This window comes from Perissodus microlepis, chromosome 13 (genome assembly GCF_051167445.1).
Source record: "Perissodus microlepis isolate ML-2025 ecotype Zambia chromosome 13, ASM5116744v1, whole genome shotgun sequence".
Classification (NCBI taxonomy): Eukaryota; Metazoa; Chordata; class Actinopteri; order Cichliformes; family Cichlidae; genus Perissodus; species Perissodus microlepis.
In genome coordinates this window covers 33,350,913-33,376,592 of record NC_140473.1, presented here as the reverse complement: position 1 = coordinate 33,376,592, position 25,680 = coordinate 33,350,913, and the positions used below count along the sequence as shown (strand labels likewise).

Here is a 25,680-nt window from a genome sequence, read left to right as displayed (position 1 = left end):
TTCATACAGGGATTCATACAGGGGATCATACAGGGATTCATACAGGGGATCATACAGGGATCATACAGGGATTCATACAGGGATTCATACAGGGATTCATACAGGGATTCATACAGGGGATCATACAGGGGATCATACAGGGATTCATACAGGGATCATACTGGGATCATACAGGGATTGATACAGGGGATCATACAGGGATTCATACAGGGATCATACTGGGATCATACAGGGATTGATACAGGGGATCATACAGGGATTCATACAGGGGATCATACAGGGATTCATACAGGGATCATACAGGGATCATACAGGGATTCATACAGGGATCATACAGGGATTCATACAGGGGATCATACAGGGATTCATACAGGGGTTCATACAGGGGATCATACAGGGATTCATACAGGGGATCATACAGGGATCATACAGGGATTCATACAGGGATTCATACAGGGGATCATACAGGGATTCATACTGGGGATCATACAGGGATCATACAGGGATTCATACAGGGATTCATACAGGGATTCATACAGGGGATCATACAGGGATTCATACTGGGGATCATACAGGGATTCATACAGGGGATCATACAGGGATCATACAGGGATTCATACAGGGGATCATACAGGGGATCATACAGGGATTCATACTGGGGATCATACAGGGATTCATACTGGGGATCATACAGGGATCATACAGGGATTCATACAGGGATTCATACAGGGATTCATACAGGGATCATACAGGGATTCATACAGGGGATCATACAGGGGATCATACAGGGATCATACAGGGATTCATACAGGGATTCATACAGGGGATCATACAGGGATCATACAGGGATTCATACAGGGATTCATACAGGGATTCATACAGGGATTCATACAGGGGATCATACAGGGGATCATACTGGGATCATACAGGGATTGATACAGGGGATCATACAGGGATTCATACAGGGATCATACTGGGATCATACAGGGATTGATACAGGGGATCATACAGAGATTCATACAGGGATTCATACAGGGATTCATACAGGGATTGATACAGGGGATCATACAGGGATTCATACAGGGATTCATACAGGGATTGATACAGGGGATCATACAGGGAATCATACAGGGATCATACAGGGATTCATACAGGGATTCATACAGGGATCATACAGGGGATCATACAGGGGATCATACTGGGATCATACAGGGATTGATACAGGGGATCATACAGGGGATCATACAGGGATTCATACAGGGATCATACAGGGGATCATACAGGGGATCATACAGGGATTCATACAGGGGATCATACAGGGGATCATACAGGGGATCATACAGGGATTCATACAGGGATCATACAGGGGATCATACAGGGGATCATACAGGGGATCATACTGGGATCATACAGGGATTGATACAGGGGATCATACAGGGGATCATACAGGGATTCATACAGGGATCATACAGGGGATCATACAGGGATTCATACAGGGATCATACAGGGGATCATACAGGGGATCATACAGGGATTCATACAGGGGATCATACAGGGGATCATACAGGGGATCATACAGGGATTCATACAGGGATCATACAGGGGATCATACAGGGGATCATACAGGGGATCATACTGGGATCATACAGGGACTGATACAGGGGATCATACAGGGGATCATACAGGGATTCATACAGGGGATCATACAGGGAATCATACAGGGATCATACAGGGATTCACACAGGGATTGATACAGGGGATCATACAGGGATTCATACAGGGGATCATACAGGGGATCATACTGGGATCATACAGGGGATCATACAGGGATCATACAGGGATTCATACAGGGGATCATACAGGGGATCATACTGAGATCATACAGGGATTGATACAGGGGATCATACAGGGATTCATACAGGGGATCATACAGGGGATCATACAGGGATTCATACAGGGATTCATACAGGGATTCATACAGGGGATCATACAGGGATTCATACAGGGGATCATACAGGGAATCATACAGGGATTCATACAGGGATTCATACAGGGATCATACAGGGAATCATACAGGGATTCATACAGGGATTCATACAGGGGATCATACAGGGATTCATACAGGGGATCATACAGGGAATCATACAGGGATTCATACAGGGATTCATACAGGGATTCATACAGGGATTCATACAGGGGATCATACAGGGAATCATACAGGGGATCATACAGGGATTCATACAGGGAATCATACAGGGGATCATACAGGGATTCATACAGGGATCATACAGGGGATCATACAGGGGATCATACAGGGAATCATACAGGGGATCATACAGGGATTCATACAGGGATCATACAGGGGATCATACAGGGGATCATACAGGGAATCATACAGGGGATCATACAGGGATTCATACAGGGATTCATACAGGGGATCATACAGGGATCATACAGGGATTCATACAGGGATTCATACAGGGGATCATACAGGGATCATACAGGGATTCATACAGGGGATCATACAGGGATCATACAGGGATTCATACAGGGATTCATACAGGGGATCATACAGGGGATCATACAGGGATCATACAGGGATTCATACAGGGATTCATACTGGGGATCATACAGGGGATCATACAGGGATTCATACAGGGGATCATACAGGGATCATACAGGGATTCATACAGGGGATCATACAGGGATTCATACAGGGATTCATACAGGGATTCATACAGGGATTCATACAGGGGATCATACAGGGGATCATACAGGGATTCATACAGGGATCATACAGGGATTCATACAGGGATCATACAGGGATCATACAGGGATTCATACAGGGATTCATACAGGGATTCATACAGGGATTCATACAGGGGATCATACAGGGATTCATACAGGGGATCATACAGGGAATCATACAGGGATTCATACAGGGATTCATACAGGGATTCATACAGGGATTCATACAGGGGATCATACAGGGAATCATACAGGGGATCATACAGGGATTCATACAGGGAATCATACAGGGGATCATACAGGGATTCATACAGGGATCATACAGGGGATCATACAGGGGATCATACAGGGAATCATACAGGGGATCATACAGGGATTCATACAGGGATCATACAGGGGATCATACAGGGGATCATACAGGGAATCATACAGGGGATCATACAGGGATTCATACAGGGATTCATACAGGGGATCATACAGGGATCATACAGGGATTCATACAGGGATTCATACAGGGGATCATACAGGGGATCATACAGGGATTCATACAGGGGATCATACAGGGATCATACAGGGATTCATACAGGGATTCATACAGGGGATCATACAGGGGATCATACAGGGATCATACAGGGATTCATACAGGGATTCATACTGGGGATCATACAGGGGATCATACAGGGATTCATACAGGGGATCATACAGGGATCATACAGGGATTCATACAGGGGATCATACAGGGATTCATACAGGGATTCATACAGGGATTCATACAGGGATTCATACAGGGGATCATACAGGGGATCATACAGGGATTCATACAGGGATCATACAGGGATTCATACAGGGATCATACAGGGATCATACAGGGATTCATACAGGGATTCATACAGGGATTCATACAGGGATTCATACAGGGATTCATACAGGGGATCATACAGGGATTCATACAGGGATTCATACAGGGGATCATACAGGGATCATACAGGGATTCATACAGGGATCATACAGGGATTCATACAGGGGATCATACAGGGATCATACAGGGATTCATACAGGGGATCATACAGGGATCATACAGGGATTCATACAGGGATTCATACAGGGATTCATACAGGGGATCATACAGGGATTCATACAGGGGATCATACAGGGATTCATACAGGGATTCATACAGGGGATCATACAGGGATCATACAGGGATTCATACAGGGATCATACAGGGATTCATACAGGGGATCATACAGGGATCATACAGGGATTCATACAGGGATTCATACAGGGATTCATACAGGGGATCATACAGGGATTCATACAGGGGATCATACAGGGATTCATACAGGGATTCATACAGGGGATCATACAGGGATCATACAGGGATTCATACAGGGATTCATACAGGGATTCATACAGGGGATCATACAGGGATTCATACAGGGATTCATACAGGGATTCATACAGGGATTCATACAGGGGATCATACAGGGATTCATACAGGGATCATACAGGGATTCATACAGGGGATCATACAGGGATTCATACAGGGATTCATACAGGGGATCATACAGGGATTCATACAGGGGATCATACAGGGATTCATACAGGGATTCATACAGGGGATCATACAGGGATTCATACAGGGATTCATACAGGGATTCATACAGGGATTCATACAGGGATTCATACAGGGGATCATACAGGGATTCATACAGGGATTCATACAGGGATTCATACAGGGATTCATACAGGGGATCATACAGGGATTCATACAGGGATTCATACAGGGGATCATACAGGGATCATACAGGGATTCATACAGGGATTCATACAGGGATTCATACAGGGATTCATACAGGGATTCATACAGGGATTCATACAGGGGATCATACAGGGATTCATACAGGGATTCATACAGGGATTCATACAGGGGATCATACAGGGATTCATACAGGGATTCATACAGGGGATCATACAGGGATCATACAGGGATTCATACAGGGATTCATACAGGGGATCATACAGGGATCATACAGGGATTCATACAGGGATTCATACAGGGATTCATACAGGGATTCATACAGGGGATCATACAGGGGATCATACAGGGATTCATACAGGGATCATACTGGGATCATACAGGGATTGATACAGGGGATCATACAGGGATTCATACAGGGATCATACTGGGATCATACAGGGATTGATACAGGGGATCATACAGGGATTCATACAGGGGATCATACAGGGATTCATACAGGGATCATACAGGGATCATACAGGGATTCATACAGGGATCATACAGGGATTCATACAGGGGATCATACAGGGATTCATACAGGGGTTCATACAGGGGATCATACAGGGATTCATACAGGGGATCATACAGGGATCATACAGGGATTCATACAGGGATTCATACAGGGGATCATACAGGGATTCATACTGGGGATCATACAGGGATCATACAGGGATTCATACAGGGGATCATACAGGGGATCATACAGGGATTCATACTGGGGATCATACAGGGATTCATACTGGGGATCATACAGGGATCATACAGGGATTCATACAGGGATTCATACAGGGATTCATACAGGGATCATACAGGGATTCATACAGGGGATCATACAGGGGATCATACAGGGATCATACAGGGATTCATACAGGGATTCATACAGGGGATCATACAGGGATTCATACAGGGGATCATACAGGGATCATACAGGGATTCATACAGGGGATCATACAGGGGATCATACAGGGATTCATACTGGGGATCATACAGGGATTCATACTGGGGATCATACAGGGATCATACAGGGATTCATACAGGGATTCATACAGGGATTCATACAGGGATCATACAGGGATTCATACAGGGGATCATACAGGGGATCATACAGGGATCATACAGGGATTCATACAGGGATTCATACAGGGGATCATACAGGGATCATACAGGGATTCATACAGGGATTCATACAGGGATTCATACAGGGATTCATACAGGGGATCATACAGGGGATCATACTGGGATCATACAGGGATTGATACAGGGGATCATACAGGGATTCATACAGGGATCATACTGGGATCATACAGGGATTGATACAGGGGATCATACAGGGATTCATACAGGGATTCATACAGGGATTCATACAGGGATTCATACAGGGGATCATACAGGGATCATACAGGGATTCATACAGGGATCATACTGGGATCATACAGGGATTGATACAGGGGATCATACAGGGATTCATACAGGGATTCATACAGGGATTGATACAGGGGATCATACAGGGATTCATACAGGGATTCATACAGGGATTCATACAGGGATTCATACAGGGATTCATACAGGGGATCATACAGGGATTCATACAGGGATTCATACAGGGATTGATACAGGGGATCATACAGGGGATCATACAGGGATTCATACAGGGATTCATACAGGGATTCATACAGGGATCATACAGGGATTCATACAGGGATTCATACAGGGATTCATACAGGGATTCATACAGGGATTGATACAGGGGATCATACAGGGGATCATACAGGGGATCATACAGGGATTGATACAGGGATTCATACAGGGATTCATACAGGGGATCATACAGGGATTCATACAGGGATCATACTGGGATCATACAGGGATTGATACAGGGGATCATACAGGGATTCATACAGGGATTCATACAGGGATTCATACAGGGGATCATACAGGGATTCATACAGGGGATCATACAGGGATTCATACAGGGGATCATACAGGGATTCATACAGGGATCATACAGGGATCATACAGGGATTCATACAGGGATCATACAGAGGATCATACAGGGATCATACAGGGATTCATACAGGGATCATACAGGGATTCATACAGGGATTCATACAGGGATCATACAGGGATCATACAGGGATCATACAGGGATCATACAGGGATCATACAGGGATTCATACAGGGATCATACAGAGGATCATACAGGGATCATACAGGGATTCATACAGGGATCATACAGGGATCATACAGGGATCATACAGGGATCATACAGGGATTCATACAGGGATCATACAGGGATCATACAGGGATCATACAGGGATCATACAGGGATCATACAGGGATCATACAGAGGATCATACAGGGATCATACAGGGATTCATACAGGGATCATACAGGGATTCATACAGGGATTCATACAGGGATCATACAGGGATCATACAGGGGCTCATACTGGGATCATACAGGGATTCATACAGGGATTCATACAGGGATCATACAGGGATCATACAGGGATTCATACAGGGATCATACAGGGATTCATACAGGGATTCATACAGGGATCATACAGGGATCATACAGGGGCTCATACTGGGATCATACAGGGATTGATACAGGGGATCATACAGAGGATCATACAGGGATCATACAGGGATTCATACAGGGATCATACAGGGATCATACAGGGATTCATACAGGGATCATACAGAGGATCATACAGGGATCATACAGGGATTCATACAGGGATCATACAGGGATCATACAGGGATTCATACAGGGATTCATACAGGGATCATACAGGGATTCATACAGGGATTCATACAGGGATCATACAGGGATCATACAGGGGCTCATACTGGGATCATACAGGGATTCATACAGGGATTCATACAGGGATCATACAGGGATTCATACAGGGGCTCATACTGGGATCATACAGGGATTCATACAGGGGCTCATACTGGGATCATACAGGGATTCATACAGGGATCATACAGGGATTAATACAGGGATTCATACAGGGATTCATACAGGGGATCATACAGGGGATCATACAGGGATTCATACAGGGGATCATACAGGGATTCATACAGGGATTCATACAGGGTTTCATACAGGGGATCATACAGGGATTCATACAGAGATCATACAGGGAATCATACAGGGATCATACAGGGATCATACAGGGATTCATACAGGGATTCATACAGGGATCATACGGCGATTCATACAGGGGATCATACAGGGATTCATACAGGGGATCATACAGGGATCATACAGGGATTCATACAGGGGATCATACAGGGATCATACAGGGATTCATACAGGGATTCATACAGGGGATCATACAGGGAATCATACAGGGATCATACAGGGATCATACAGGGATTCATACAGGGGATCATACAGGGATTCATACAGGGATCATACAGGGGATCATACAGGGGATCATACAGGGATTCATACAGGGGATCATACAGGGAATCATACAGGGATCATACAGGGATTCATACAGGGATTGATACAGGGGATCATACAGGGATTCATACAGGGGATCATACAGGGGATCATACTGGGATCATACAGGGGATCATACAGGGATCATACAGGGATTCATACAGGGGATAATACAGGGGATCATACTGAGATCTTACAGGGATTGATACAGGGGATCATACAGGGATTCATACAGGGGATCATACAGGGGATCATACAGGGATTCATACAGGGATTCATACAGGGATTCATACAGGGATTCATACAGGGGATCATACAGGGATTCATACAGGGGATCATACAGGGAATCATACAGGGATTCATACAGGGATTCATAGAGGGATCATACAGGGAATCATACAGGGATTCATACAGGGATTCATACAGGGGATCATACAGGGATTCATACAGGGGATCATACAGGGAATCATACAGGGATTCATACAGGGATTCATACAGGGATTCATACAGGGATTCATACAGGGATTCATACAGGGGATCATACAGGGAATCATACAGGGGATCATACAGGGATTCATACAGGGAATCATACAGGGGATCACACAGGGATTCATACAGGGATCATACAGGGGATCATACAGGGGATCATACAGGGAATCATACAGGGGATCATACAGGGATTCATACAGGGATCATACAGGGGATCATACAGGGGATCATACAGGGAATCATACAGGGGATCATACAGGGATTCATACAGGGGATCATACAGGGATCATACAGGGATTCATACAGGGATTCATACAGGGGATCATACAGGGATCATACAGGGATTCATACAGGGGATCATACAGGGATTCATACAGGGGATCATACAGGGATTCATACAGGGATTCATACAGGGATTCATACTGGGGATCATACAGGGGATCATACAGGGATCATACAGGGATTCATACAGGGATTCATACTGGGGATCATACAGGGGATCATACAGGGATTCATACAGGGATTCATACAGGGGATCATACAGGGATCATACAGGGATTCATACAGGGGATCATACAGGGATTCATACAGGGGATCATACAGGGATTCATACAGGGATTCATACAGGGGATCATACAGGGGATCATACAGGGATCATACAGGGATTCATACAGGGATTCATACTGGGGATCATACAGGGGATCATACAGGGATTCATACAGGGGATCATACAGGGATCATACAGGGATTCATACAGGGGATCATACAGGGATCATACAGGGATTCATACAGGGATTCATACAGGGATTCATACAGGGGATCATACAGGGGATCATACAGGGATTCATACAGGGGATCATACAGGGGATCATACAGGGATTCATACAGGGGATCATACAGGGGATCATACAGGGATTCATACAGGGATCATACAGGGGATCATACAGGGGATCATACAGGGATTCATACAGGGATTCATACAGGGATCATACAGGGATTCATACAGGGATTCATACAGGGATTCATACAGGGATTCATACAGGGGATCATACAGGGATTCATACAGGGATCATACAGGGATTCATACAGGGGATCATACAGGGATTCATACAGGGATTCATACAGGGGATCATACAGGGATCATACAGGGATTCATACAGGGGATCATACAGGGATTCATACAGGGATTCATACAGGGGATCATACAGGGATCATACAGGGATTCATACAGGGGATCATACAGGGATTCATACAGGGATTCATACAGGGGATCATACAGGGATTCATACAGGGATTCATACAGGGATTCATACAGGGGATCATACAGGGATTCATACAGGGATTCATACAGGGATTCATACAGGGATTCATACAGGGATTCATACAGGGGATCATACAGGGATTCATACAGGGATTCATACAGGGATTCATACAGGGATTCATACAGGGGATCATACAGGGGATCATACAGGGATCATACAGGGATTCATACAGGGATTCATACAGGGGATCATACAGGGATCATACAGGGATTCATACAGGGATTCATACAGGGGATCATACAGGGATTCATACAGGGATTCATACAGGGGATCATACAGGGATCATACAGGGATTCATACAGGGATTCATACAGGGATTCATACAGGGATTCATACAGGGGATCATACAGGGGATCATACAGGGATTCATACAGGGATCATACTGGGATCATACAGGGATTGATACAGGGGATCATACAGGGATTCATACAGGGATCATACTGGGATCATACAGGGATTGATACAGGGGATCATACAGGGATTCATACAGGGGATCATACAGGGATTCATACAGGGATCATACAGGGATCATACAGGGATTCATACAGGGATCATACAGGGATTCATACAGGGGATCATACAGGGATTCATACAGGGGTTCATACAGGGGATCATACAGGGATTCATACAGGGGATCATACAGGGATCATACAGGGATTCATACAGGGATTCATACAGGGGATCATACAGGGATTCATACTGGGGATCATACAGGGATCATACAGGGATTCATACAGGGATTCATACAGGGATTCATACAGGGGATCATACAGGGATTCATACTGGGGATCATACAGGGATTCATACAGGGGATCATACAGGGATCATACAGGGATTCATACAGGGGATCATACAGGGGATCATACAGGGATTCATACTGGGGATCATACAGGGATCATACAGGGATTCATACAGGGATCATACAGGGATTCATACAGGGGATCATACAGGGGATCATACAGGGATCATACAGGGATTCATACAGGGATTCATACAGGGGATCATACAGGGATCATACAGGGATTCATACAGGGATTCATACAGGGATTCATACAGGGGATCATACTGGGATCATACAGGGATTCATACAGGGGATCATACAGGGGATCATACAGGGGATCATACAGGGGATCATACAGGGGATCATACAGGGATCATACAGGGATTCATACAGGGATTCATACAGGGGATCATACAGGGATCATACAGGGATCATACAGGGATTCATACAGGGATTCATACAGGGGATCATACTGGGATCATACAGGGATTGATACAGGGGATCATACAGGGATTCATACAGGGGATCATACAGGGGATCATACAGGGATTCATACAGGGGATCATACAGGGGATCATACAGGGATCATACAGGGATTCATACAGGGATTCATACAGGGGATCATACAGGGATCATACAGGGATCATACAGGGATTCATACAGGGATTCATACAGGGGATCATACTGGGATCATACAGGGATTGATACAGGGGATCATACAGGGATTCATACAGGGATCATACTGGGATCATACAGGGATTGATACAGGGGATCATACAGGGATTCATACAGGGATTCATACAGGGATTGATACAGGGGATCATACAGGGATTCATACAGGGATTCATACAGGGATTCATACAGGGATTCATACAGGGATTCATACAGGGGATCATACAGGGATCATACAGGGATTCATACAGGGATCATACTGGGATCATACAGGGATTGATACAGGGGATCATACAGGGATTCATACAGGGATTCATACAGGGATTGATACAGGGGATCATACAGGGATTCATACAGGGATTCATACAGGGATTCATACAGGGATTCATACAGGGGATCATACAGGGATCATACAGGGATTCATACAGGGATTCATACAGGGATTCATACAGGGGATCATACAGGGATCATACAGGGATTCATACAGGGATTCATACAGGGATTCATACAGGGATTCATACAGGGGATCATACAGGGGATCATACTGGGATCATACAGGGATTGATACAGGGGATCATACAGGGATTCATACAGGGATCATACTGGGATCATACAGGGATTGATACAGGGGATCATACAGGGATTCATACAGGGATTCATACAGGGATTCATACAGGGATTCATACAGGGGATCATACAGGGATCATACAGGGATTCATACAGGGATCATACTGGGATCATACAGGGATTGATACAGGGGATCATACAGGGATTCATACAGGGATTCATACAGGGATTGATACAGGGGATCATACAGGGATTCATACAGGGATTCATACAGGGATTCATACAGGGATTCATACAGGGATTCATACAGGGGATCATACAGGGATTCATACAGGGATTCATACAGGGATTGATACAGGGGATCATACAGGGGATCATACAGGGATTCATACAGGGATTCATACAGGGATTCATACAGGGATCATACAGGGATTCATACAGGGATTCATACAGGGATTCATACAGGGATTCATACAGGGATTGATACAGGGGATCATACAGGGGATCATACAGGGGATCATACAGGGATTGATACAGGGATTCATACAGGGATTCATACAGGGGATCATACAGGGATTCATACAGGGATCATACTGGGATCATACAGGGATTGATACAGGGGATCATACAGGGATTCATACAGGGATTCATACAGGGATTCATACAGGGGATCATACAGGGATTCATACAGGGGATCATACAGGGATTCATACAGGGGATCATACAGGGATTCATACAGGGATCATACAGGGATCATACAGGGATTCATACAGGGATCATACAGAGGATCATACAGGGATCATACAGGGATTCATACAGGGATCATACAGGGATTCATACAGGGATTCATACAGGGATCATACAGGGATCATACAGGGATCATACAGGGATCATACAGGGATCATACAGAGGATCATACAGGGATCATACAGGGATTCATACAGGGATCATACAGGGATCATACAGGGATCATACAGGGATCATACAGGGATTCATACAGGGATCATACAGGGATCATACAGGGATCATACAGGGATCATACAGGGATCATACAGGGATCATACAGAGGATCATACAGGGATCATACAGGGATTCATACAGGGATCATACAGGGATTCATACAGGGATTCATACAGGGATCATACAGGGATCATACAGGGGCTCATACTGGGATCATACAGGGATTCATACAGGGATTCATACAGGGATCATACAGGGATCATACAGGGATTCATACAGGGATCATACAGGGATTCATACAGGGATTCATACAGGGATCATACAGGGATCATACAGGGGCTCATACTGGGATCATACAGGGATTGATACAGGGGATCATACAGAGGATCATACAGGGATCATACAGGGATTCATACAGGGATCATACAGGGATCATACAGGGATTCATACAGGGATCATACAGAGGATCATACAGGGATCATACAGGGATTCATACAGGGATCATACAGGGATCATACAGGGATTCATACAGGGATTCATACAGGGATCATACAGGGATTCATACAGGGATTCATACAGGGATCATACAGGGATCATACAGGGGCTCATACTGGGATCATACAGGGATTCATACAGGGATTCATACAGGGATCATACAGGGATTCATACAGGGGCTCATACTGGGATCATACAGGGATTCATACAGGGGCTCATACTGGGATCATACAGGGATTCATACAGGGATCATACAGGGATTAATACAGGGATTCATACAGGGATTCATACAGGGGATCATACAGGGGATCATACAGGGATTCATACAGGGGATCATACAGGGATTCATACAGGGATTCATACAGGGTTTCATACAGGGGATCATACAGGGATTCATACAGAGATCATACAGGGAATCATACAGGGATCATACAGGGATCATACAGGGATTCATACAGGGATTCATACAGGGATCATACGGCGATTCATACAGGGGATCATACAGGGATTCATACAGGGGATCATACAGGGATCATACAGGGATTCATACAGGGGATCATACAGGGATCATACAGGGATTCATACAGGGATTCATACAGGGGATCATACAGGGAATCATACAGGGATCATACAGGGATTCATACAGGGATTGATACAGGGGATCATACAGGGGATCATACAGGGGATCATACAGGGATTCATACAGGGATCATACAGGGGATCATACAGGGGATCATACAGGGGATCATACTGGGATCATACAGGGATTGATACAGGGGATCATACAGGGGATCATACAGGGATTCATACAGGGATCATACAGGGGATCATACAGGGGATCATACAGGGATTCATACAGGGGATCATACAGGGAATCATACAGGGATCATACAGGGATTCATACAGGGATTGATACAGGGGATCATACAGGGATTCATACAGGGGATCATACAGGGGATCATACTGGGATCATACAGGGGATCATACAGGGATCATACAGGGATTCATACAGGGGATAATACAGGGGATCATACTGAGATCTTACAGGGATTGATACAGGGGATCATACAGGGATTCATACAGGGGATCATACAGGGGATCATACAGGGATTCATACAGGGATTCATACAGGGATTCATACAGGGATTCATACAGGGGATCATACAGGGATTCATACAGGGGATCATACAGGGAATCATACAGGGATTCATACAGGGATTCATAGAGGGATCATACAGGGAATCATACAGGGATTCATACAGGGATTCATACAGGGGATCATACAGGGATTCATACAGGGGATCATACAGGGAATCATACAGGGATTCATACAGGGATTCATACAGGGATTCATACAGGGATTCATACAGGGATTCATACAGGGGATCATACAGGGAATCATACAGGGGATCATACAGGGATTCATACAGGGAATCATACAGGGGATCACACAGGGATTCATACAGGGATCATACAGGGGATCATACAGGGGATCATACAGGGAATCATACAGGGGATCATACAGGGATTCATACAGGGATCATACAGGGGATCATACAGGGGATCATACAGGGAATCATACAGGGGATCATACAGGGATTCATACAGGGGATCATACAGGGATCATACAGGGATTCATACAGGGATTCATACAGGGGATCATACAGGGATCATACAGGGATTCATACAGGGGATCATACAGGGATTCATACAGGGGATCATACAGGGATTCATACAGGGATTCATACAGGGATTCATACTGGGGATCATACAGGGGATCATACAGGGATCATACAGGGATTCATACAGGGATTCATACTGGGGATCATACAGGGGATCATACAGGGATTCATACAGGGATTCATACAGGGGATCATACAGGGATCATACAGGGATTCATACAGGGGATCATACAGGGATTCATACAGGGGATCATACAGGGATTCATACAGGGATTCATACAGGGGATCATACAGGGGATCATACAGGGATCATACAGGGATTCATACAGGGATTCATACTGGGGATCATACAGGGGATCATACAGGGATTCATACAGGGGATCATACAGGGATCATACAGGGATTCATACAGGGGATCATACAGGGATCATACAGGGATTCATACAGGGATTCATACAGGGATTCATACAGGGGATCATACAGGGGATCATACAGGGATTCATACAGGGGATCATACAGGGGATCATACAGGGATTCATACAGGGGATCATACAGGGGATCATACAGGGATTCATACAGGGATCATACAGGGGATCATACAGGGGATCATACAGGGATTCATACAGGGATTCATACAGGGATCATACAGGGATTCATACAGGGATTCATACAGGGATTCATACAGGGATTCATACAGGGGATCATACAGGGATTCATACAGGGATCATACAGGGATTCATACAGGGGATCATACAGGGATTCATACAGGGATTCATACAGGGGATCATACAGGGATTCATACAGGGGATCATACAGGGATTCATACAGGGATTCATACAGGGGATCATACAGGGATTCATACAGGGATTCATACAGGGATTCATACAGGGATTCATACAGGGGATCATACAGGGATTCATACAGGGATTCATACAGGGATTCATACAGGGATTCATACAGGGATTCATACAGGGGATCATACAGGGATTCATACAGGGATTCATACAGGGATTCATACAGGGATTCATACAGGGGATCATACAGGGGATCATACAGGGATCATACAGGGATTCATACAGGGATTCATACAGGGGATCATACAGGGATCATACAGGGATTCATACAGGGATTCATACAGGGGATCATACAGGGATTCATACAGGGATTCATACAGGGGATCATACAGGGATCATACAGGGATTCATACAGGGATTCATACAGGGATTCATACAGGGATTCATACAGGGGATCATACAGGGGATCATACAGGGATTCATACAGGGATCATACTGGGATCATACAGGGATTGATACAGGGGATCATACAGGGATTCATACAGGGATCATACTGGGATCATACAGGGATTGATACAGGGGATCATACAGGGATTCATACAGGGGATCATACAGGGATTCATACAGGGATCATACAGGGATCATACAGGGATTCATACAGGGATCATACAGGGATTCATACAGGGGATCATACAGGGATTCATACAGGGGTTCATACAGGGGATCATACAGGGATTCATACAGGGGATCATACAGGGATCATACAGGGATTCATACAGGGATTCATACAGGGGATCATACAGGGATTCATACTGGGGATCATACAGGGATCATACAGGGATTCATACAGGGATTCATACAGGGATTCATACAGGGGATCATACAGGGATTCATACTGGGGATCATACAGGGATTCATACAGGGGATCATACAGGGATCATACAGGGATTCATACAGGGGATCATACAGGGGATCATACAGGGATTCATACTGGGGATCATACAGGGATCATACAGGGATTCATACAGGGATCATACAGGGATTCATACAGGGGATCATACAGGGGATCATACAGGGATCATACAGGGATTCATACAGGGATTCATACAGGGGATCATACAGGGATCATACAGGGATTCATACAGGGATTCATACAGGGATTCATACAGGGGATCATACTGGGATCATACAGGGATTCATACAGGGGATCATACAGGGGATCATACAGGGGATCATACAGGGGATCATACAGGGGATCATACAGGGATCATACAGGGATTCATACAGGGATTCATACAGGGGATCATACAGGGATCATACAGGGATCATACAGGGATTCATACAGGGATTCATACAGGGGATCATACTGGGATCATACAGGGATTGATACAGGGGATCATACAGGGATTCATACAGGGGATCATACAGGGGATCATACAGGGATTCATACAGGGGATCATACAGGGGATCATACAGGGATCATACAGGGATTCATACAGGGATTCATACAGGGGATCATACAGGGATCATACAGGGATCATACAGGGATTCATACAGGGATTCATACAGGGGATCATACTGGGATCATACAGGGATTGATACAGGGGATCATACAGGGATTCATACAGGGATCATACTGGGATCATACAGGGATTGATACAGGGGATCATACAGGGATTCATACAGGGATTCATACAGGGATTGATACAGGGGATCATACAGGGATTCATACAGGGATTCATACAGGGATTCATACAGGGATTCATACAGGGATTCATACAGGGGATCATACAGGGATCATACAGGGATTCATACAGGGATCATACTGGGATCATACAGGGATTGATACAGGGGATCATACAGGGATTCATACAGGGATTCATACAGGGATTGATACAGGGGATCATACAGGGATTCATACAGGGATTCATACAGGGATTCATACAGGGATTCATACAGGGGATCATACAGGGATCATACAGGGATTCATACAGGGATTCATACAGGGATTCATACAGGGGATCATACAGGGATTCATACAGGGATCATACTGGGATCATACAGGGATTGATACAGGGGATCATACAGGGATTCATACAGGGATTCATACAGGGGATCATACAGGGATTCATACAGGGATCATACTGGGATCATACAGGGATTGATACAGGGGATCATACAGGGATTCATACAGGGATTGATACAGGGGATCATACAGGGGATCATACAGGGGATCATACAGGGATTTATACAGGGATTCATACAGGGATTCATACAGGGGATCATACAGGGATTCATACAGGGATCATACTGGGATCATACAGGGATTGATACAGGGGATCATACAGGGATTCATACAGGGATTCATACAGGGGATCATACAGGGATTCATACAGGGATCATACAGGGATCATACAGGGATTCATACAGGGATCATACAGAGGATCATACAGGGATCATACAGGGATTCATACAGGGATCATACAGGGATTCATACAGGGATTCATACAGGGATCATACAGAGGATCATACAGGGATCATACAGGGATTCATACAGGGATCATACAGGGATTCATACAGGGATTCATACAGGGATTCATACAGGGATCATACAGGGATCATACAGGGATTCATACAGGGATCATACAGGGATTCATACAGGGATTCATACAGGGATCATACAGGGATCATACAGGGGCTCATACTGGGATCATACAGGGATTGATACAGGGGATCATACAGAGGATCATACAGGGATCATACAGGGATTCATACAGGGATCATACAGGGATCATACAGGGATTCATACAGGGATCATACAGAGGATCATACAGGGATCATACAGGGATTCATACAGGGATCATACAGGGATCATACAGGGATTCATACAGGGATTCATACAGGGATCATACAGGGATTCATACAGGGATTCATACAGGGATCATACAGGGATCATACAGGGGCTCATACTGGGATCATACAGGGATTCATACAGGGATTCATACAGGGATCATACAGGGATTCATACAGGGGCTCATACTGGGATCATACAGGGATTCATACAGGGGCTCATACTGGGATCATACAGGGATTCATACAGGGATCATACAGGGATTCATACAGGGATTCATACAGGGATTCATACAGGGGATCATACAGGGGATCATACAGGGGATCATACAGGGATTCATATAGGGATTCATACAGGGGATCATACAGGGATTCATACAGGGGATCATACTGGGATCATACAGGGATTGATACAGGGATCATACAGAGGATCATACAGGGATCATACAGGGATTCATACAGGGATCATACAGGGATCATACAGGGATTCATACAGGGATCATACAGAGGATCATACAGGGATCATACAGGGATTCATACAGGGATCATACAGGGATCATACAGGGATTCATACAGGGATTCATACAGGGATCATACAGGGATCATACAGGGATTCATACAGGGATTCATACAGGGATCATACAGGGATTCATACAGGGGCTCATACTGGGATCATACAGGGATTCATACAGGGGCTCATACTGGGATCATACAGGGATTCATACAGGGATCATACAGGGATTCATACAGGGATTCATACAGGGATCATACAGGGATCATACAGGGGCTCATACTGGGATCATACAGGGATTCATACAGGGATTCATACAGGGATCATACAGGGATTCATACAGGGGCTCATACTGGGATCATACAGGGATTCATACAGGGATTCATACAGGGATCATACAGGGATTCATACAGGGATCATACAGAGAATCATACAGGGATCATACAGGGGCTCATACTGGGATCATACAGGGATTCATACAGGGATTCATACAGGGATCATACAGGGATCATACAGGGATCATACAGAGAATCATACAGGGATCATACAGGGGCTCATACTGGGATCATACAGGGATTCATACAGGGGCTCATACTGGGATCATACAGGGATTCATACAGGGATCATACAGGGATTGATACAGGGATCATACAGGGATTGATACAGGGATCATACAGGGATTCATACAGGGATTCATAAAGGGATTCATACAGGGATCATACAGGGATCATACAGGGATTGATACAGGGATCATACAGGGATTCATAAAGGGATTCATACAGGGATCATACAGAGAATCATACAGGGATCATACAGGGATTGATACAGGGATCATACAGGGATCATACAGGGATCATACAGGGAATCATACAGGGATTCATACAGGGATCATACTGGGATCATACAGGGATCATACAGGGATTCATACAGGGATCATACTGGGATCATACAGGGATCATACAGGGATTCATACAGGGATCATACAGGGAATCATACAGGGATTCATACAGGGATCATACTGGGATCATACAGGGATCATACAGGGATTCATACAGGGATCATACAGGGAATCATACAGGGATTCATACAGGGATCATACTGGGATCATACAGGGATCATACAGGGATCATACAGGGATCATACAGGGATCATACTGGGATCATACAGGGATCATACTGGGATCATACAGGGATCATACAGGGATTCATACAGGGATTCATACAGGGATCATACAGGGATTCATACAGTGATCATACAGGGATCATACAGGGATCATACTGGGATCATACAGGGATCATACAGGGATTCATACAGGGATTCATACAGGGATTCATACAGGGATCATACAGTGATCATACAGGGATCATACTGGGATCATACAGGGATCATACAGGGATCATACTGGGATCATACAGGGATTCATACAGGGATCATACAGGGATTCATACAGGGATCATACAGGGATCATACTGGGATCATACTGGGATCATACAGGGATCATACAGGGATTCATACAGGGATTCATACAGGGATCATACAGGGATTCATACAGGGATCATACTGGGATCATACAGGGATCATACAGGGATTCATACAGGGATCATACTGGGATCATACAGGGATTCATACAGGGATTCATACAGGGATCATACAGGGATCATACAGGGATTCATACAGGGATCATACAGGGATTCATACAGGGATCATACTGGGATCATACTGGGATCATACAGGGATCATACAGGGATTCATACAGGGATCATACAGGGATTCATACAGGGATCATACAGGGATCATACTGGGATCATACAGGGATCATACAGGGATCATACAGGGATTCATACAGGGATTCATACAGGGATCATACAGGGATCATACAGGGATCATACAGGGATTCATACAGGGATTCATACAGGGATCATACAGGGATCATACTGGGATCATACAGGGATCATACAGGGATCATACAGGGATCATACAGGGATTCATACAGGGATTCATACAGGGATCATACAGGGATCATACTGGGATCATACAGGGATCATACAGGGATCATACAGGGATTCTTACAGGGATCATACAGGGATTCATACAGGGATCATACAGGGATCATACTGGGATCATACAGGGATCATACAGGGATCATACAGGGATTCTTACAGGGATCATACAGGGATTCATACAGGGATCATACAGGGATCATACAGGGATCATACAGGGATCATACAGGGGATCATACAGGGATCATACAGGGATCATACAGGGATCATACAGGGATTCATACAGGGATCATACAGGGATCATACTGGGATCATACAGGGATCATACAGGGATCATACAGGGATTCTTACAGGGATCATACAGGGATTCATACAGGGATCATACAGGGATCATACTGGGATCATACAGGGATCATACAGGGATTCATACAGGGATTCATACAGGGATTCATACAGGGATCATACAGGGATCATACTGGGATCATACTGCACGTTATGCTGGGAAATGTGGGGATCAAACAGGAATGTGACGTTTTCACTTTATTTGAGGTTATCAGCTTCTTCTGCAACATTATAGAAAAATCTTATTTTTCAATGTTCCATCATCTCCTGCAATATTTACAGCTGTGATGAAATCAGAAGTATTGGCTTTATTTTGACTCCAAGATTGTTCACACATAGTTTGTAGTTGTGGAGTTTAAGAGGTTAAAGACTCATCGGACACTGAACAACGACTCATTCAGGAAACAAAGAGAGAACGGTACTTTGGTTCGTTTCAGGATGACACACGTTCTAAAATATTAATGAAGATAGCAACCAACTAGACAACTAGTATTGGAAGCAAAGCAGTGGAATCTTCTTGAGTTCATTAGTGAATTCTTTTCCTAAGCGTCACCTTAGCTGCTCCTAAAATGTTCAGGGACATCTTTAGACATGTCACTAAGGCTCCACGGAGACTTGCAGCGAGGCAGAATAACCCCACTGCTTCCACTGGGCCCAAGTAGTAATTTATGGACTGGTTATTCAGACTGAAGCCAGCTACTTAGGCTCACTACATTTATTCATTTTATATTATTCACCTTATTTTTAAGTGTTTGTCATGACTGCAGCATGATGCATGATTGCAGTATTCTCTGTCTGATTACAGACTTTTTAGGCACAGTGGTTGGTAACGTTTGTCCTAACTGTTGCACTGCATAACTGAAGTCACTATTACGTACATTACAAAGCACCTAGAGATGAGTGTTGGTGGGATTTGGAGCTATATCAATATAATTAAGTTAACTGTGTAAACTTGTATAACAAAGAATCAGGATTGTGTTTACTAAAATGATCAGCTGTGTTGGCAGCGGCTCTACAAGCTTTCTGCATACACTCTGTGGTTATGCTCTCCTCCTCACAGAGTCAGAAGGGAACCCCACTGCTGACACTGATGAAGGATCCATATATAATAATAGCAGCAGGTAAGGGAGTGGTAGTACACAGTACACAGTAGATGTGACAAACATCATGTCAGTGAGATATTGTGTTTTTGATGGCACTGGGAAGAGAACAGAAGGAAAGAGCAGCCAAACAGAGAGCCAGCAATTGCTTTGTTGGTCACACAGAAAAGAATATGGCTCCAAATTGTGTTGTGAGGTGAGTGCTCCACAATCAATCCACCAAAATAAACACTGTGACCTTATCGCAAATGCAGCTGCTCATAGTAAACAGCTGTGCCACTTCCTCTGGCTTTTATAGGTTTATAATGTCCCTGTCGAGATGTAGAAATGTTTGTAGTACAAATGGTACATGCGTACATTTATACAGTTCGGGCATCCAGGGAGTTCAGAATCCACCACGGTCCCTGACATGGATTATCTTTGCTGGCCCACTCATCCTCAGGCAGCATTAGAGCTCGGAGTGTTGGATTGAGAGCTTTGCCTTTTGCATAGTGCTCTTTATGACGAGAACTGTCTCGATAGTCAGATAGTCTGCTACAATAGTCATAATAACATCACAAATGGGTTGATTATAGCAGCAGTTATTTCTTTAGCAAAGGCAAATTTTCCAGGTACATGTAGAAGCAGAAGATATACACAGGAAATACATTTGCCTTGATTTATTAATTTACCTTAAAATGTCATTCTGGTCCTTCGTATACCGTGGACTTTTCCTCAGATATGATCTCTGCCGAAGGAAAGCCAACCAAACTCTGAGGTTGGCCTTTTACACACTGTTGTGGGTGATTTCCATTCATAACACAGGTCTGCAACCACAAAGCTGCATGGGGGTAAATCACTGTTTCTTATAGATTTTCCATCTGGTTCAGTTTTCTTGCAAAACTCATGTTTTTAGTGTAGTTAAGCGTACAATTTCCCTTTTTAAACTGAAATCTGATATCCTGTACTTGAGTCAAAACCCATATCCCATAAAGATTTCTTACATTAATGTAATATTCCTACGAGCGAGACTCGAGAGAAACACAAATAGAAAATGGGAGGAAACGAGGGGGAGGGTGCGGTGGGTTTGATGGTGTGAGGAGCTCAGACGATCAAATCCAACCAGGTTTATTTTGTTCATAGCCAAAGGTAAGAAATCACAACAATGATGCATAGCTCGTTGTACTAAAATATTGATTTTCATTGCTGTTGTGCTTTTTTTTAATGTAAACTCTTCATGTTTTGCAAAAAAATAACTTCATGATGGAGGGAGATCATTTTTGGATTCAGGACCCAAAAAAGATCAAATTGACCAAAAATCCCCCACGCACTCGTTTTGTTTTTGCAGACCTGTGTGATGGATCATACTCAGCCTGGTCCATCTGTCACTGTAAGGCCTTTGTTTGCCCCTCGTGTCTGTGAAATGTCATATGTCATATGTCCCTGCATGTCAATTATGTGGCAACATGGGAAGAATGAAAGCAGGCTTTGCTTGCACGCTCGTCCGTGTGTAGACGTCGGAGCTGGGGGAAAACGTCAGGTTAAAAACAGACGATAATTGACGCCACACTTATCTTCAATCTTCATCCCCAGGTGCCATTTGTTTCGGAAATATGGCTATTGGCATGATGGAGCCAACTGTGCCAATCTGGATGATGGAGACCATGTGTGCCAGGAAATGGCAGCTAGGTATTTACAAAGCTCTGCTCTGCACACAAAAACACATGTTGTTACAGCACCTTTATAAAAGGCACTGCTGAGCATCCTAATGCAGTTTAACAGCACACATGTACCACTGAGCTTGGAAAGGTGTAAATGCTGAGTTTGTGTTGCAGGTGAAGTTTATGATTACAACCCAAACTGGGGCTGCTTCTGTTGTTGTAGAGCATCCTCGCCCAAGTAAATGTAATTAACACGTCCGTGATAATGTCTATTAGGTCTGTTGTATTATAATTACACAAACAGAATGATCATTTTTGTTTAACAGCACAGTCAACCACTGTTTACAGAGTCATTACAGCTCGTATACAATGATTATAATTAGGTAGTATTTTCATACAAATATCATGGAGGCAGAGAAAAGAGACAGAAGTGTCCTTGCACTGCTGTGTGAACACCACTCAGCTGTTTCACAGTAAATATCTGCACAGTTTCACACTGCATGCATGTATGGTCACCTGCTTCCTGTTTCAGAAGAGCCGTTCTTCTACAGATCTCCTCCGGCTAAAAGGGAGTTCTTCCTTCCCGCTGTCGCCAAGGGCTTTCTTATAGAGGACTGTCTCTATATCACAGGGTCCTTACCTGTAGCTTTACACAAAGCTTCCTGAGGCGAATGTTGTTGTGATTGGGCACTACATAACTAAACTTTCATTTCATTTATATACTACATTTATATTTTATATATAGTGATGTCGTGTAAAAGTGCCACTTCGCCATCATGCCAGATAGTTTCCATACCAAGACTTCCTGTAGACTGTGCTGTTATTAGCTTCTTCCTGCAGCCAGCTTTATATGAAGTCTAGGTCAGATAAAAAGGATGAGGGGGAACAGGATATTAGGGTGTCAGATGCTGGCAGGTGGAAAGCACAGGTCTTCATTACGGACAATAGAAGATGTACAGCAGCTCAGTGATGAGGCATTGATAGAGATCTGCTTATCTCTGGGAATCCTGGCTACACCTTCAGCCTCTCATGTCTCTGTGTGTCTGTTTCTGGCACAGGCGTTGCTTTCTTACCAGCATCCATCTCCTACCTTATTGGAACCAACATCTTTGGCACGTTTGCACACAAAATGGGGAGGTAGGAAGGGAAATTACTTTTATCTCCTTCTCTCTCTCTCTCTCTCCTGGTGGCTTTGTCATATCTGTTTCCGCTCCTCTAAATGAGTTTTCAGCGTTTTGAGTGTTTCTGAGACTGGCTTTATTGAAGCCTTGACGATACAGGGAATCTATCGTTTCTATCTGTCTATGACCCGAGTGCTGTATTCTTTTAAGGCTGTTGCTAATGCCAGTCACCAGAACTGTTTTCAGTACTACCATAACCCAAGTCGGAACATCACCTGTTCAGTTTACTAACTTCACCACTACAGAGACTGCCAGACAAGTGATGTTTATGTATAATGTTGTTTTTTTAAAACGT

General features: G+C 44.3%; 1 protein-coding gene across 2 annotated transcripts in view; it reads left to right on the top strand.

Moving 5' to 3' along the window:
• slc18a2 (solute carrier family 18 member 2) overlaps positions 1–25,680 on the top strand; it is a 44,873-nt gene that overhangs the window by 12,170 nt on the left and 7,023 nt on the right. For both annotated transcript variants that reach the window (XM_084949011.1, XM_084949010.1), the window contains 3 exons: positions 22,525–22,585; positions 24,137–24,232; positions 25,263–25,341. In XM_084949011.1, the coding sequence (XP_084805137.1) occupies positions 22,525–22,585; positions 24,137–24,232; positions 25,263–25,341 (236 nt within the window). The remainder of the gene's footprint in view (positions 1–22,524; positions 22,586–24,136; positions 24,233–25,262; positions 25,342–25,680) is intronic.